Source organism: Archocentrus centrarchus, chromosome 12, assembly GCF_007364275.1.
Source record: "Archocentrus centrarchus isolate MPI-CPG fArcCen1 chromosome 12, fArcCen1, whole genome shotgun sequence".
In the NCBI taxonomy this organism is placed as follows: Eukaryota; Metazoa; Chordata; class Actinopteri; order Cichliformes; family Cichlidae; genus Archocentrus; species Archocentrus centrarchus.
Genome location: NC_044357.1, coordinates 14,861,191 through 14,879,282, shown reverse-complemented (window position 1 = coordinate 14,879,282; position 18,092 = coordinate 14,861,191). Strand labels below are relative to the sequence as shown.

At 41.4% G+C, this 18,092-nt stretch overlaps 1 protein-coding gene across 1 annotated transcript in view; it reads left to right on the top strand.

The window, feature by feature from the left end:
* Nucleotides 1-694: 694 nt before the first annotated feature.
* hcn1 (hyperpolarization activated cyclic nucleotide-gated potassium channel 1) overlaps nt 695-18,092 on the top strand; it is a 76,165-nt gene continuing 58,767 nt past the window's right edge. The window contains exons 1-2 of the mRNA XM_030742969.1: nt 695-1,050; nt 7,222-7,645. Coding sequence (XP_030598829.1) covers nt 695-1,050; nt 7,222-7,645 — 780 coding nt within the window. The remainder of the gene's footprint in view (nt 1,051-7,221; nt 7,646-18,092) is intronic.

Below are 18,092 nucleotides of genomic sequence, written 5' to 3'. Positions count from 1 at the left end.
GCAGCCGGCACAGTGACATGAAATGTTGGATCCAATCTACAACACCTTAAAAACTGCGATATTCACAAGATGCTTAACTAGTTGTTTAATATGGCCAGTGGCACCCACTTTACAATCTGTTTCATCCAGTTGGCTTCCATTATAACTCCTCAGTAGGAAACAAATCTGATGCCAGCCGAGCCATGGGAAGTGCACAAGCTATATCAGTTTATTTAAAAAAAAACACAAAACACACACGCACACAGAAAAAAGAAAGCCTTCATTAACTTCTCATATATGTGATTTGCTTCAAGAGCAGTGGCTTCCCCCCTGCCGCGTGTGAAACTGTTGGCAAAGGAGGGGATAGGAGGCAGAGGGGGGTATCATCAGCCATATTATGTAAATAAGGTGCAGGAGCATGTGCCAGTTAAACCGCAGTGTCGTGCGAAGTGAGATGAGGCGCAGGCTTTGGACGGTAGAAGCCGGGGCCGTCGGTAGATGGCGGTAACCCAAGAAACCTGATCCACCGGGTTCTCGGCCACTCTGTCTCAGTTTGCAGCACTCGCATTGAAGGCAGAGGAGCTGAACAGTTTGAAGGACATCAAAAGAAACAGGAGAGCTCGCGGCGCGTCCTCTCTCGAGTTTTGCGCGCAGCCCTCTCGAGCAGGAGACGGAACGCGTTGTCACAGAGAAAAACGGGAAAACTAAGAACACCATGGAAGACAAATCTAATTCGTTCTCCAGCAACAAGGAGGAGAAGGCGGATGGGAATAATGTTTTTCAGAGGCAAGACTCGATACAGAAAAATAACACGGGGAGCCAGAACATGAAGGACCATGGCAACTCAGTGGGCTTCAAGGGGGAGCGGGAAGAAACCATGGTTGGTTTTGATGATCTGGAGGGGGCGTCCAGGCAATATGGTTTTATGCAGAGGCAATTTGGGGCCATGATGCAGCCCGGAGTCAATAAGTTCTCCTTGCGTATGTTCGGCAGCCAGAAAGCTGTGGAGAAAGAGCAAGAAAGGGTTCAAACGGCCGGATACTGGATCATTCACCCATATAGCGATTTTAGGTAAGGGCTGGAATAGACACCTGCTCACCCCCCCTCCCTTTTTTATCCACCCTTACTGTCACCCTAGGGTCTGCAAGCTATAGCCTCCACTTTCACGCACAGAGCTGTTATCGGCACACACACAACCTGGCCCAAAGCGCATACGCTAATCTACCTCTGTATTTAGGCAATCAGCCTTCTGCTGGCTGGGGGGGCTTCTATCAAAATGTGCTCAGTGTGCGTGTGCGTGCATGTGTATGTGTTTCATTGCGGCATTTTTTTTATTATTATAGTTGAGAAGGGAGGGACGCATTAAGGCTAAAGGTGTATCAGTGATATGTCCTTGGAAAAAGAATGGTGAATGTCATGATTTGAGAACACACACAGAGCTCAGCCTTCCTGACCGCTTCACACCAGCCGCGCAGTGGCAGGTTCTCATTGCGACACATTCCTGCTCGTATAGGGGCGACAGTACCTGGACACAACGTGACAATGCCATTGCACCATCATGGTCGTAAACATTTCTTTGTAGGCGGACGCGAACCGATGGGCCTGTGTGCAGAAAATGCACAGAGTGCGGTAAAATCGTGCAGGGAGACGATTAAGGAGAAGATGGCCGTGTTTTGAATTAATTAGTGAAAATTGATCTTCGAATCTAATCAGAGTTTTACACATTAGATAGAAGAAATGCATTTTTTATAGCTGCCTTTAATGAGGAGCTATGATGGAATGCATTTGTTTCAAAGGAACCGCAGAAGGATCGTGCCACACTTCCTTCCTTGGCACCCACTAAATGTCATAGTGACTTGATAATTTGTATTTGGTTTTTGGTTTGTCATCTTCACAGCTGCACAAGCGCACTGGCTTATTGCAGCAAATAGTTTGAGTTTTAGACCATCTGGCTCTAATTTGCTTACATTTCCATACACAGTAAACAAATGAATCCAGGTAGAGGCGGTACGGGTTCCCCACAAGCTGCGTGTTTACAGTTCACCTCTTAACCAATTAAACATCTCATCTGGTCCAGCCTCTGCACCAGCGTCACCTGGCACAGCTTGGTGGTGACAATCATCCCCGTTTTCCGTTGTCGCAACATGTAACGTGTCAGGGCACGTCGCCCCCTCTGCCTCCAGCTTAGAGCTGTCCATGGTCCTGAAAGAGCAGGCTTGAAAATGCAGCACTCTCTTTCTGCGAAGCTTTTTTCTTGCTTCTGATTTTGCATCTCTGCTAAAAAACAAAACAAAACAAGAACAATACCTGGTCAACTGAAAGTTACGTCTCCTGCTAGCCTTCATGACTCTGTAGCTTTGCAATGCTTATATAGCTAGATACATTTGTGGTGGTTAATGAGATACTAAATGGTCGACATGGAAGCTCTAAACTCCGCCCCCCCACTCATTGCAAGATTTTCCCTTTTCCTACTATAATCTCATAAGAATAAAGATAACTAGGCTATCATATACTCAGCCACAGAAAGACACAGTCATATGTACTTGCCCCACTGCAGACACAGATGGACAATGATGGTAGGCAAGGATTAGCACAACACAACAGTCAATGAGCTTAACAGACTCTGAAAACAATTATGTAAGAAGATTGACCCCCTCTAAAAGATAGCCAAAGGGTATGACCAGAGCAGTTCAGTGAAATGTATACCTTTTCCATGGCTGTTAGTCTAGAGATTAATTAGTTGTCTTAAGTGAATGGGTTGCATTTGCTATATACAGTCGAGGGAATTACAGTGAAAATGAGCAGGAAAAGGCTCCATAATGGGAACATATGTGTGGCTGTTCAAGCAGATTGGCCCTTCTTCTTTCTGCAGTATTAGAAAATGTTTCTTTCACTCACACTGGCAGAGGCCCCCTAAGGTTATTTCTTCATGACATTTTCCAAAGGGCTGTTTTTCAGAAGATGTTCTTGTCCCCCAGACGGCGTAAAGAGACAACTCTTCTATGCCACTGAGATCGCCTCCTGGCTTGAAAGTGCTACCCTGAGGTTTTCATCCCAGTTTGCGCTGGTGCACAAATGGTGGCGGATACAAGGCTGCTTTTTGTTCTGCGTGGCTCCATGTACTGCAGCTTAGAAGTGAATCTCTTTATCTCATCTTTTTTACTAAAAAGTCTGCATCACTTTTTGTTCATTAATCCTGTACTGTTCTAATAATATTCATGTGGCAGTACACAAACCTCATGTGACCAAAAAGAGAAGACCATAAAACACTGTCTTTAATGAAAAGCCTTACGTAAGTACAGTCAATGAATGACACCACCATTCACACAGGCTTTATATTGCTTTGTTGTGTGTTGAAACTCAATATTCAACATATTCTTTGTACACAGTAGCTGTTTAAAGATTAATGGCAGGTTAGTAATATTCATTATTAATAGATTTTGGAGAGGGCCCATGCATGGCCTCATACGTCACTGGTTTTGCTAAAGTTGGCTTTGTTGCAGTCCAGATGACTCTTGGTGATGTTCAAAGACACTGTGTGGTTTTTAAGCTATTTCAAAGTAAATTCTCATCATAGTTAAAATTCCATATTGCTGCTCCTGCACACCATAATTGTTGTTTTAATTTATGGAAAGTAACTGTGCAATCAATTTGATTTCATCAGGTAGTGTGTACTATAAAACCTATATTCTTATTAAAAAGAAGAAATAGCTGAATAAATAATAAGCTAGTTTTGTTTCATTAATCTCAACATTCATAGATGACTTTGACAGCCTTCTATTTTATCCAGAGTCTTTGTTTTTCTCTCTATCAGAACATGTGCCATCCTGTAGAAAGGTATACCTGTTACACTGCAGACTGGATTAGGCTGGGTTGTGCTGAGCAAGATCATGTGGACTTCATTGTGTTGCTTGGCAGAAGTGGTCTGGCATTGATCATGATGGATCACTTGTTGTAAGAAGGAAACCTACAAGACAAAATGTGCTGGCTTGATTCGAAGCAGAATTTTTTCTGATAGTGATTAATCTGCCTCAACTGGATTATTAGAGGCTCACTGCGTTCCCTTTTTGGTGGGGTTCTGTATCTTCCAGCTCCTTTTTTAAGAGGAGCATATTGTTTTAAAGTATTTTTTTAGTGATATGCTCAAATCACATATGCTTTTTTTCTTAGCTCATGCATGGCGAATACATTTGGCAGAGTGACCAATGTGCCACAGAGTCTCTGTTGCTGCAGAGACTACTGTGTTTGAGAAAAGTCTCCCATTTTAATCAGTCACAACAGCAGTGTGTTGGTATGTTCAGAGGGAGTTTTCAAATTGAAGCTAAACTCAGGATAAATGATGATTAGCAGAGTGCACATTTCATCTGGATGTGAATGCATAGCTGGGACGAGACTTGAGTGCTGGAATGGGCTGGAAGAGGAGGAGGCTGTATTCCTACAGCACCGGGTGAATGCTGAAGTAGAGTACTTTAGCTGGGGCCTGAATGCATTGCTATTGTTGGTGCTGCAGTTACAGTTAAGTGCAATGCACTCCTTTACTGGTTTAGCTGGAGTTGGGTGCTTTCTGAGAACTGGCACATTAGACCAGGGGCTTAAGCTTCATGCAGGATCAGAGCTGCTGTTGAAGCTGACATTGACTGTGACCAGTTCCTTAAAACAAAAAGGGGGGCATTTGCACTGGTCTTAATGTAAACTTTTTTTTTTTTTTTTTTAGCATTTAAATCTATGAATGGCTATTTTTATTATTTCAGTCAGACAGCTCAACTTAAAATGACAAATTTATTCCAGAAGCAGTAGACTTTGGTAGCTGGGTTCCTCACAGATATGCAACATGTAAAACTGGGGAGTGATATGAGCATCATAGATATGGATGGTAGGGTTGTAGAGGGGTTAACACAGCAGACTGTGTTGCAGTACCGAGGCACTGATGTGTCAGAAGGAGAGATTTGAAGTTAAGTACTACTATTTTTCAGAGGGTGTGTTTGGTATGTAATGAGTTACATGTGTACTGAACTACAGTAGTATTGTTGCTTCACTCCATTTTTGAGATTTCTTGCATTCTTCTTCAGTAACTTCTTATATTTCAAGGTTGCTTAATGCTTCTTTTATTAAAGAAGTGAAGCACAATGTTTAATTTGACAGATAAGTGGGTGTCTTAGAGGTCATGTATGGTATGAATACCACCTACAAAAGTAACAATAGAAATAGAAACATGTCAGAGATATGGGCACTCTGTCAATATAAGTGGAAAACATCCAAATTTAAAGAGCGATTTAACATATGTTGATCTCCAAATTAACACATTGTAGATCTTAGACTTTGACTATGACACTCTAGTATTGCTGTCTTTTTTTAACATAAAGACATAAAGTATCTTTATGTTCATGGATTTTCCGTCATCTCTGATCCGCTTATATAAAGTATTACATTTTTTTCTCTGCATTCTAAGTAGTTTAAAAGCTTAATCATGGTAGCCTCTTATTTAACACTGAAATATAAACAACTACAACCCCCCCCCCCCTCCCCCTCCAACTCACACACAAAAACATGGAATGACAGGTTAATAAGCATCAGCTTACCAAAAGGTTGACAATAGCACAACTGAAAAGACAATTGTGGTTTTATATTGCAACCATTGTGCTGTTAGCTGAAGTGAGCTCAAAATGCTGAAATTCAGTCCTCATGCACATTGTCTTTGTTGTGTTGTGCTGACCTGCAGTTCAATACCTGCTGAGGTAAAAATACCTACTGTGGACCTTATCAACCACCTCAAAGTTTAGTTGAAGTGAAGACAATTATCAGAAACATGATCTGTGGGTATTTATAAAGCCAAGGCCTCGGCTTAATTTATTCTAACAGATCCATTACTGGGTGGCAAATCTGCCAGCCAGACAGGCAGCCAGCCAGCCAGCCAACCAGTTCATTTCTACCTTCAACAGCAGTGTTGGATGGTCAGCAAGTCAGAGCAGAGGCAGGCAGTCAGGCAGCAGGGATAACGTCAGTGGAGAGTTTTTAGAATGAGATACGATTGCTGAAAGCATCTATTTTCATTCATGGTTGTCTGGCCTTTACTTAAGGCCCAGAACACTTTGTGAAAAGAGCAGGGTGCTGATGAATTACTTCTGGCTCTGTTCATCGAAAGGCAGAGGGCAGGGACATTAACACAGCCAGGAAGGATGGAGAAGGGCTCAGTCTAAAGGGCCCTGGATACATACAGTAAGTGATAGCAGTGCATTACTGGATGTCCTTGAATCATAATTAACTTTGAGCCCAAGAGTTTTTGGTAATGACTCAAGTATATACTTCTCGGAGCTAGACCTTTCCACATCTGAGTTGAAAGATTATCTGATACTGTGAGCTGTTTAGATACATGGGAAACATGTTATATGTTATCTGCTGATAAAAGAAGTCGTGACTCAAGAGACGTAATACTTCTAGGAAAGAGTTTTGGGCGTTTTCTGCAAGTCTTTGATGCAGGCTGAAATATTTCAGTAAGTACTGGATCGTCTGCAGTGAAGAGTTTCAGAGAGAGTCATTGATGTCAGAGGGTGGCTTCTTCTGACTTTCATAATCCCCTTACTCCTCTATTTGCCACTATGAAGTTGGGGTAGGAGTGAACTTGTCTGATAGCTTATAGAAACTCATTCCAGATTTTCCTCTTTCCCTCAGAATGAATTGCAGTAACTTTGGTGAATACACAGAGAATGCACAGTTATTGTTGATATCTAGACCTTTTAAATATTCTTATAAAATAAGGGGATATAGCTTCATGTTTTTGAAGCTTATTCCATTTGTAGGCAGCACAGTATTTGAGCAAGCTCGGTTTGAATAAGAGGCCCAGCTAATGTTAGAATGCTGTGTGACCTGACATTGTAAATACTGTATTTAAATGTCACAAGAGAGCAGAGCAATTGGGCGATTTTTGAAGTAGAGCTTTGTAAATCAATATCATGCAGTGCTACTCTTTTTTGTGTGTTAATTTGGATTGTCCTACTTTCATATGACATTTAGTGATGAGTGAAAAACAATCACCTGTGGTAATATGCGGTGCACTGGGATAAACTAAATCAAGAGGCTCCGTGATGGACAGAGAAGCATATATATAAACAATATTACCAGAAAAAGCAGAAAAGAAGTGTTATTTTTCCTCCCCCTGACAAAAATAGTCAGTTTTTCCTTCAGTTCTGTGGCTACAAAATGTTTTCTCTCTTGCATTACTCATTTGTTTCTGTTGTTCAACAGGTTCTACTGGGACTTGATAATGCTCATCATGATGATGGGGAATCTAATCATCATTCCTGTGGGAATAACCTTCTTCTCAGAGCAGACTACCACCACCTGGCTGGTCTTCAATGTGGCTTCGGACACCATCTTCCTGGTGGACCTGGTCATGAACTTCAGAACGGGGATCGTCAATGAGGAGAGCTCAGAGATCATCCTCGATCCCAAGGTCATCAAGATGAATTACCTGAAGAGCTGGTTCGTTGTGGACTTCCTTTCCTCCATTCCGGTGGATTATATATTTTTGATAGTGGAGAAAGGCTTTGACTCAGAGGTATATAAAACAGCCCGTGCCCTGCGAATCGTCCGCTTCACCAAGATCCTCAGTCTTCTGCGTCTGCTAAGATTGTCCCGACTCATCAGATACATACATCAGTGGGAGGAGGTGCGTCTATATTTGTCTGTGCACATAAGCAAACAAACAATAAAAACAGAGAAACATGTACTGACATAAGAGAAGACAAAGAGAGCTACCCTGTACATTTTGCATTTATTTGAGTGCTGCGTGCTATCTCTTACTGTGGCTGGGTGTGTTTCTTAGCAGCACGGTAACAACCTTGAAAGAAACCATGCAGATATAGGATCATCTTTAGTCAGGATTAGTCAGGAGACTTACCTTATCTGTAGGTAACTAGTTTAATCAGTTTCAGTTCACTGATGGGTGAAATTAATTTGAAATCTTAAATTAAAATAAAAATGCATCCATTATGAGAAAAATGCTGCATTTCTTTCTGAAACATTTAATAGTTCACTTATCCATCCAACAGTGTGAGAAAAATAAATTAGAGGCAAAGTGAGCAACTTTCTTAATGATTTGACTGTAGTGGACTTGAGGAAAAATCTAAAGGATATAACAGAGAGTGATACATTACTTACCCACTATTGAGTCATTGCATGTCTCAGACTTTTTTAATCTGACTCCAGTGTTCTCCTAATGATTGAGTAACTACACATCATCATGACCCTACCATTTCAGCCAGCAAATGCATTTTAGATATCATGGCAAAAGCACAGTCATTACTGTATGTATAATTTCATAGTTAAAATCTAAATAGGTGAACATAATGCTGTCATTTTTAATCAACTTGACTCTCTCTTATTCTGAATGTCCTTGCAGCAAAGCTTCAGGGACACATCCCTCCCTTATTATTATACATGCTGTTACCCACGAGTGTATTAAAGATATATCAGCAGCAAGAGAAGTGCAAAAATGCATAATGCACTATGCACATAGACTGTATATAAAAGATGAATGTAGCCTCCAGGTCTGAAAAGTGAAGCCAATTTGTATGAAAGTCTATGGGAGGTTTATGGGGAGTAAATGACCCTACTTTTCCATGTGTCATTTAATAGCCCAGTAAGCCGTACGGTCTTATTTGTTAGTTTCAGTTCATCTTTATTATACAGCATGATGTTCTTTTTTTTTTTTTTATCAATTATGGTTATATTTAGAATAAAGCAAGGCATCCCTGCAGGTGGGCCTGCCTTGTGAGCATGCAGCATTAGTTTCACAATCAAAGAAACCAAGAAATCATTACATCTGGTTTGAAAAAACAAAACAAAGATGGCAAAAGCTAAAATGCTTAACTTGGGTTTCAGAGCTGGAGTTTATAAACCAATCGATGACATCACGGTGGTCACGTCTGTTTTTTTTTTATACAAAGCTGATGTTGCGCCTGTGTAAACATAAGCTCCACTCAGAACTGTGCAGTGTGACTGATTCCTGGTGCTCATACTACAGATCAGTGAACTTTTATAATACAGGAAAAGATCATCTTTGTGCCTAGATACCAGTGAGGCAGCTGACTTTTATAGTATTTATGGTAGCTTACAGTTTTCTGTCAGTGCGTGCTTTATACATTTTTTATTACCCTTACTGCATAATGTGGCATTTGAAAAACAAAAGCATTATTCATGCTTCAGCAAATCATTATTCAAGCTTTGCCGAATATGGTTCCTCGTTTAGGTTTCTCTCACACACAGGCACACATGCCACACAACATATTCTGAAAGTGAGCACACTATAGATGGTGGTTTCTTGGTGCTATCATCTTGGTATGCCGACTATGTGGGAAGCTGATTATGAGGTTCAGCATAGTTTGCAGACTTGTATACATTGTGAGGAGGAGACAGGATGGACCAGGATAGATGCACAAATATCCAGTGCCGCAAGGTTAATGAAAATCTGCAGTGAGGACGCAGACAGGCAGTGCAGTACACAGGGATGTGTCATAATGCCTGGCTGCAACAGCAGAGCTTACAGGCCTGCGCTACTCTCAGTTCATCTCACTCACGTCATTCCTCTTTGCCTCCAATCATTTTGCTGCTTATCAAACTCTGTGGCTCCTTCTTTCTCTTTGGTTCACCCCCTTCCCCCCACTTGCATGCTTTTTCAGACCCTCTCACTCACACAGCATGCCCTCCTTTGGCGTGTTGTCTTTCTTTAGGCATGTCCAACCTCCGTGCACTTAAGAAGATAGTTTAGTAAAGCAAATGAATTTAGTTATTCTGCTGTAACCATGTGAGATGAGCACACTGAATAATAAAACAACAGCAAATCAGACACATCCACTGGAGATGTGAGAGGAAGAAAAGGCACTCAGTGGAAAAAATTCCAAGCTGTCGTAACATGTTAGGTGTGGGATGCAGGATTAGAGCTTTAATCGAGGTACAAATGTAGTCTCCTGCCACTGCAAAGAGTTTCAAGCTGTGAACCTTCATTACATCAGCCGTGAGATGGACCCAACAAATCATTCAGTCAGTTTCTACAATAAATCATCTTCCAAGCTTTTTGTCCATCCATCTTTGCTTCATCTGGTGTTTGCTCCCTTCCATCCTCTTCACTCTGTCACCATCTTCTCCCTCCATCTGTGGAGTAACGGAGACTGTTATTTCATCAGTGCAGCCTGACCATTCAGGACTGGGTTCAGTCTTTTTCAATTTTCATCTCTGCTAATGCCCTAGTAAAGGTCTGTAGCAGAGAAACCCCATCTTACTCTTCAGTGTTGTCACACTTCTAAAAGCTTCATTTTTAGTTCACAAGAGCAGAATTTTCCCATTTAGCATGATAGATACTGGAATTGTACCTAATATATAAAAAAATGACTCTCTGGAGTCGCCTGCAGGTGTGTTGAATTTATTTAGCTATGTAATTTGTCAGTAAATACTCCACTTCTCTTTATTAAAAGTGCTTGTGGCAAGAAGGATCCTCTTACAGGCAATACTGCTGGGGAAGTGGATATTGGGTATTATGGTTAAAGTAAAACAGCTGAATGGCAACAGTATTCCTACCCAGTCAGGAACTGACGTATCCTAGTCAAGTCACACAACTGGCACTCATTAAAAAGATATTGTACACTTCATGTCGTTGAGTGTGTCTGTGCCAATTTGGAAATTTAATAAAGATAAAAAAAAGCATGCAATAAAAAAAATACCATTATTAGATTTGTATGGCAGCAGATCATGAAATATACAGTGCTTCGTAGTTGAAAACATATCTACTTGTACATGCTCAGACTGCATGCTGTTGTTTGTACTGTATGCAGTTGTTTGGTTCTCTGTGTGTTTTCTACATCATAAATCATGTGCATGTGCAAACATAATTATTGCAATGTGCAGTACTTAGGGAAATTGCAGTGTACAGTGTGAAGGTCACGTAGAGCAGTAAATTCTGTGTGCTCAAACAATCTGAGCAGGCACCAAACCAAGTGCTTGTGCACTGTTTATACAAAGTAACTATTGATTTTTCATATATTCTCATCACTGGATAAAATATTAAATTCGATGTTCTTTCTAAGAGCTCCACGATATTGCCTAAACTATTCTCTTGTCTGCCTTCACACAAATATGAACTTGAGTAACATCCCATTCTTAATCCACAGGGTTTAATATGACTCTGGCCCACAAGGTTTAGGGGTTTCTTTTCAGGAGTTTTTGACCGTTCTTACAGAAGTGCATTTGTGAGGTCAGACACTGATGTTGGGCAAGAAGGCCTGGCTCACAGTCTCCACTCTAATTCATCTCAGGTTGAGGTCAGAACTCTGTGTGGGCCAGTCAAGTTCTTCCACACCAAACTCACGCGTCCATGTCTTTATGGACCTGCTTTGTGCACTGGTGTGCAGTCATGTTGGAACAGGAAGGGGCCATCCCCAAACTGTTCCAACAAAGTTGGGAGCATGAAATTGTTCAAAATGTCTTAGTATGCTGAAGCATTAATTCCTTTCACTGGAACTAAGGGGCCGAGCCCAACTCCTGAAAATACACCCCCACACCATAATCCCCCTCCATCAAACTTTACACTTGGCACAATGCAGTCAGACAAGTTCTCCCGGAAACTGCCAAACCCAGACTTGTCCATCAAATTGCCAGACAGAGAAGTGTGATCCATCACAAATCTCCACTGCTCTGGAGTCCAGTGGTGGCATGCTTCACACCACTGCATCTGACACTTTGCATTATGTTTGGTAATGTAAGGCTTGAATGCAGCTGCTTGGCCATGGAAACCCATTCCATGAAACTCTCTGTTCTTGAGCTAATCTGAAGGCCACATGAAGTTTGGAGGTCTGTAGCGATTGACTCTGCAGAAAGATGGTCACCTCTGCATACTTATGCGCCTCAGTATCCGCTGAGCCAGCTGAGTTGCTTTAAGTCACTTCCACTTTGTTGTAATACCACTAACAGCTGACTGTGGAACACTGTAAAAAAATCTGTAATATAACAGAATTTTTCCTTTAAATTTTACAGAATTTCCTGTTATTTTTAAATATGTCAAATATCAATAAAACTGCAAAAAACAGACAGTGAATTAACATGTCTATAGTAAAATAATGTAAAATTCTTTTCCACCTAAAACAACGGTAAAAATATAGTCATAAGTTTAATGTAATCTCATGAAAATATAATGTTTATTTAAAACATAAATTAGAATAATATTTACTGATCTCTCCCCAACCATGTCCTCCAGATAAACTGGAGGAGGTGTTTCCAGGCCAGCCGGGACATATAACCTCTCCAGCATGTCCTGGGGATTCCTCCTGGTAGTTCATGCTCGGAACACCTCACCCAAGAGGCGCCCAGGAGGCATCCTAGTCAGATGCCCAAGCCACCTCAACTGGCTCCTTTCGAAGTGGAGGAGTAGCATCTTTACTTTGAGCCCCTCTTGAATGACTGCACTCCTCACCCTGCCTCTAAGGGGAGAGGCCAGCCACTCGTTGGAGGAAACTCATTTCTGCTGCTTGTATCTGTGATCTCATTGTTTTGGTCACTACCCAAAGCTCATGACCATAGGTGAGGGTAGGGACATAGATCAAGCAGTAAATCGACAGCTTTGCTTTTATGGTCTCTTCAACTCGACAGACCGGCGCAGTGTCCGCATCAGTGCAGCGGCATCCCCAATCTGTCTGTCAGTCTCCCGCTCCCTTCGCCTCTCACTTGTGAACAAAACCAAGAGATACTTAAACTCCGCTTATTATTAATATTATTTTATATTTCTTTAATTTTTTTGAGTACATAACATCTGCAAGTTTCAGTATAGTACTGAGTACAGCCCAACCACCCTGAGCACGCCCGATCTTGTCTGATCTCGAATGAGATCAGAGTAGGTTTGAGCCTGGTTAGTACTTGGATGGGGCAAGACCAGGTGCTGTTTGAGGTGGTTGCAGCTCAGGAGGTAAAACAGGTCCCCTACTAATTGGAAGGTTGGTAATTCAGTCTCTGCCTGCTCCAGTTTGCGGGAATAATTACATTTTTTATGGAACAGAAAATTCCATTTGTTTTCAATGGTATTTTTCCGGCGCTGCCTAGGTACGCGGTTTTATACACCTGTGGCCATGGAAGCAATTGGAACACTTGAATTCAGTGATGTGGTTGGATGAGTGAATACTTTTGGCAATAGAGTGCATAACTAGCAGCATATGCAAACAAAAATCAGCTTTTTTCGTAACAAAAGAAATGATTAAACTCAAACTGCAGTAAGTTACAGTATCTTCTCTCACTGAAGCAACTAAAAATAAAGTACCGTATTTTTCGGACTATACGTCGCTCCGGAGTATAGGTCGCACCAGCCAAAAAATGCATAATAAAGAAGAAAAAAACATATATAGGTCGCACTGGACTATAAGTCGCACTTTTTTGGGGGGGGGGGGTTTGATAGAATCCGAGACCCAGAGCAGAAATTCCATCTTGAACGGCAATTTAAAATAATAATGGATTAAAGAACAGGACGAACACGGTTACGCCTACGTTATGCTAACGTAGCACATTCAGCTACATGACGCACAAGGAACACGTGTTCGGTATGTTAACGTAACATTAAGTTATTCAGATAACCATAGCATAAAGAACATACTAACAAGTTAACCAAACCATCAATCCATTGAATTCTTCATCCTCGGTGTCACTTCTAAACAATTCCGTACACTCCATAGATGAAGCGCCGCTTCCTCTTCTGTGTCGCGTTAGTCAGACTCGTCGTCAGCTGCAGTTCCAATTATTCCAGCCTTTCTGAATCCCAACAGGATGGTTTGTCACTGAAGCCCATGTTTTCTTGATCCATCCAATGACTTCCAGGAAAGTTGGGTGGCGCATTCTCCCAGTTGCCGTTAAGCTGTGCTCTCCATCCATCATCCACTGCGCCCACAGGTTACGCAAGACTGCCTTAAAGCTGCAGTTCACGGAGATGTCAAGTGGCGGGAGTATTTTGGTTCATGTGTTATAAATGTCACATATACGTCGCTCCGGAGTATAGGTCGCACCCCCAGCCAAACTATGAAAAAAAGTGCGACTTATACTCCGGAAAATACGGTACTCTGCTTCTGGAAAAAGGCACTAATAATTAACTGAAAAAGAGTTCCTGTGCACCCATCTTTACCTGACATAAACATACCAAACAAAAGCAGGTGTAACATATTTATTTATCAGATTTATTTTTCAGCACATAAGAGCACATCCACACCCACCCTTTTCCCCTTTTGTAAGTGCTTTGATCATTTGCTCATACCGAGGCTGCTGGCTTGTGGCTTGCTCTGAACTGTGGATTTCTTTGGCTTTAGCCACTTTTTCAGGTGGATGATTTAAGTGTCTCATTAGGTTGGTTGGTAGGAATATTTTGTGCTGGTCCCCTGCAGTCCACTTTTGTGAACTTTGTGCCTTCACTCATCACTCATAGTGACATAGTGACGTGACCGTGAGAGTGCTTGCCTGCCCCACTGTGTGCATGTTGTTCTGGTTCTGTGTTCTGGTTCCTGGCTCACTGACTGGAGAGATCAACATGTTTTCACTGTTTCTTTGACTATTTTTGTAATATGGACACACAGACAAAAAGAAAAAAAAAATCCTTTCTGTTTGAGAATTTTCTTTTCATCTATATTTCATCTACAGTGTTTTAAGGCCAACAATGTTTAAAACAGCTATGCGTAATATTGAAAGGGTTTTATATAACTTCAGTCCTTGCCCTTTGATCCTGGACTATTGACTTGCAAGCAATCAAAACCTACTTAACACTATCCCTGGCTGTGGTGAAATATTCTGGCAATCAGTGTTTTTACATTATGCAGTAGTGCTAAAAGTCTAACTTTCTTCTCTTCATTTTGATATATATACGCTGCTCAAAAAAACTAAAGGAACACTTTGAAAACACATCAAATCTCAATGGAAAAAAAAATGATGTATGCCTGCCAATGTCAACTGCCTGCATACTCTCACCATACGATGCTGGGAATTGTCGTACACCGGGAGGATCCCAGAATCCACTTCACCAGGGTAGGATCTGACAATGGGTCCAAGGACTTAATCCTGATACCTAATGGCAAAAGCCCAATCGGGCTCCATGGTGCCGGGCAGTGAGCACAAGGCCCACTAGAGGACAATGGACCCTCAGCCACCCTCATGAAGTCTTTTTCTGATTGTTTGGTCAGAGACATTCACACCAGTGGCCTGCTGGACATCATTTTGTGGGCTCTGGTAGGGCTCATTCTGTTTCTCCTTGCTCAAAGGAGATACCGATCCTGCTGATGGGTTAAGGACCTTCTACGTCCCTGTCCAGCTCTCCTGTCTCCTGGAATCTCCTCCATGCTCTTGAGACTGTGCTGGGAGACACAGCAAACCCTCTGGCAATAGCATGTATTCCTGGATTAGTTGGACTACCTGTGCAACCTCTGTAGGGTCCAGGAATTGCCTCACGCTACCAGTAGTGACATTGTTTCTAGCCAAATGCAAAACTAGTGAAAAAACAACCAGAAAAGATAAGGAGGGGAAAAAAATGTCAGTGGCCTCCACCTGTAAAACCATTCCTGTTTTGGGGGTTGTCTCATTGTTGCCCCTCTAGCAGCTGAAACTGATTAACAAGCCCCTCTGCTACTCAACTGACCAGATCAACAGCCCAGAAGTTTAAATGACTTCATTCGATATTCTGATTAATATGCGTTTCTTTAATTTGTCTGAGCAGTGTATATATGTATCTACAGTATATTCCTATCAGCTCAAAGCAGCTTTGACCTGTGGCATCAACAAAGCATTTATGCCAAGAGAACTGCTGCTTACTGGATATTTTCTCTTTTTCAGACCATTCTCTGTAAACTCCCAGCAGATCAGCAGTTTCTGAAATGCTCAGATCAGCTTGTCTGACACCAACAACTATGCCATATTCATAGTGACTTAAATCGCCTTTCTTCCACATTCTGGCTCCCAGTTTGAACTTCAGCAAGTTGTCTTGACCCCATCTACATGCGTAAATGCATTGAGTTGCTGCCTTGTGATCAGCTGATTAGATATTTATGTTAATGAGGTCACTGAATACTCTTCCATTCATGATGTTAAGCAATCCTACAGCTCATTATTTCCCATAAAGAGAGGATTGGAAAAAAAAAATTCATCCCGTCATGGGTCCCTACCTCTCACCTATAGTGCCTCATTAGGGAATCATGTTTAATGATTAAGAATTTAACAACTGAGAAAAATAATGAGAAGAGGTAGCTGGTTATTTTACACCTAATTTCACAGGCATTTTTCTTTAACTTTCAAGGGCATTGTGCCCCTTGCTCCTATTCATTTCTAACCCTACTTCTCTTATGTTTCTCTTATTATTTCATGCCCTCAGAAATGTATCAGATACAGAGCTAATTATCCCAATGACCTTAGAGTCACAGTGGTGTGTTTTTTTTTCTTTCCAAATGCTGGCACCTTTGGATATGTGCTAATGTCTGAGAGATCTTAATGATGTGTGTTACAGGGAAGAGATTTACATACCATCCTATTCAGTGCTGAATTTGGTTCATTGTATTTAATGAAAATGCAAAAGAAGACTAAGGGGATAACATTTTTAAACTGCTGTAGAAAATCCCCAGAGCTCCCAGTGCCACATCTGGCTTATCACAGACACCAGGCCTCCCGCCAGATCCCAGTTCAGGCAGGAGGGCTCAGGTTGGGCTTGTGGCAACAAACCAGCCCCCAAGGGGGACTGTACCCTTTTTGAGGCCCCAGACAAAAAAAAAAAACATCTGTGATACAATACTTATTGTAGATTCAATGCCTGCTGCTGTTCTGTGGTCTATAAAAGGCACAAGATATTTGATAACCACAACAGCTAAGGTTAAATATTCTTGAGTTTTAGCTGATAAATGTGTTGACTGGGAAAAACATAAATTTTAATTGTTTACTTCAATGTTGTATTTTCTCTGCAACAAATCATCAGTGGCCGCTCATGAAATATCTATTGGGATCTAATTATTGCGGTGATGCACTGAAAATTTCAGCAAATAAATTAGAATAATATTTGCTGATCTAATTTGGAGTACAGAGCTAACTTTGCTTTTAACTAGTACAATTTTCACAAGTATGTTAGGACAGAAAATTGATCATACACACACACACACCACACACACACACACACACACACACACATCGGTGCTGAGCAGCTGCACGTGTCATGAGCAGTGTTGACTTTGTTGCCTTAAGATGCCGTCGAGCCTCTCTCTCTCTTCTTCTGTTGCTTTGATCTGTTGGTCTGTTTTCAAAGTTAAATAAATGCGATGAAGGCTAAGAGCCGAGGTGCTGAGGCACCAACCAGCTGCTTGTAGGAAGCGTCAGCTATTGAGGCTCCCGTGTCCAGCTTCACTTTGTCACCACTAGAGTCATAGAGTAATACTGTAGTACAACCTGTTTCTGTGAGTATCGGTGTTACAGAATAATTCACTGCTCAAGACCAGATTGTCATTTTACTTCCCTGCTAAAAACACGTACCTGGTATTGTTGATGATGCACTTTATCTGTAAACAGTGCTGGCTACAGAAAGCTGTTCAGTCTTTTTTAGCTGCCTACTTTTTTTTTTTTAATATGAGAGATATGTAGTATCTGCTACAGATGTCTGCAGAATGTGATGCAAGTGATCTGTTTAATTAGAGTCTGCCTGTAGGGATCTGTCGTCCTAAGCAAAGGTGCTTAATTCACAGTCGGTAAATTGATCTGAAAGGGGGAAAATGTGAGCCAACTGACCTGAGTATCCAGTTCACCGAAGAGGCTTTAACTACATTTCCCTGGCTAAATTTAGTCTCCACTGAAATATCCCATGCTATTTGTATGACAGCCTGACAGCACACCCTTTTGTACCCTGCCATCGTCAGACAAAATATGTGAACGCACTGATGTTTGTCTGCGCTTTTTATCTGGGGCTTATGTAATTTCAGTTTGATCAGTAAGCTAAACTGAAGCCAGGGCAGAACATCAGAGCTCAGTTTTATCATGTAAACAATAAAAAAAATATTTTTATCTGCCTGTAGTTTATTTCAAATAATGTACAGAGAACCAAACACAAGGTCGTATACACATTTATAAAAAGC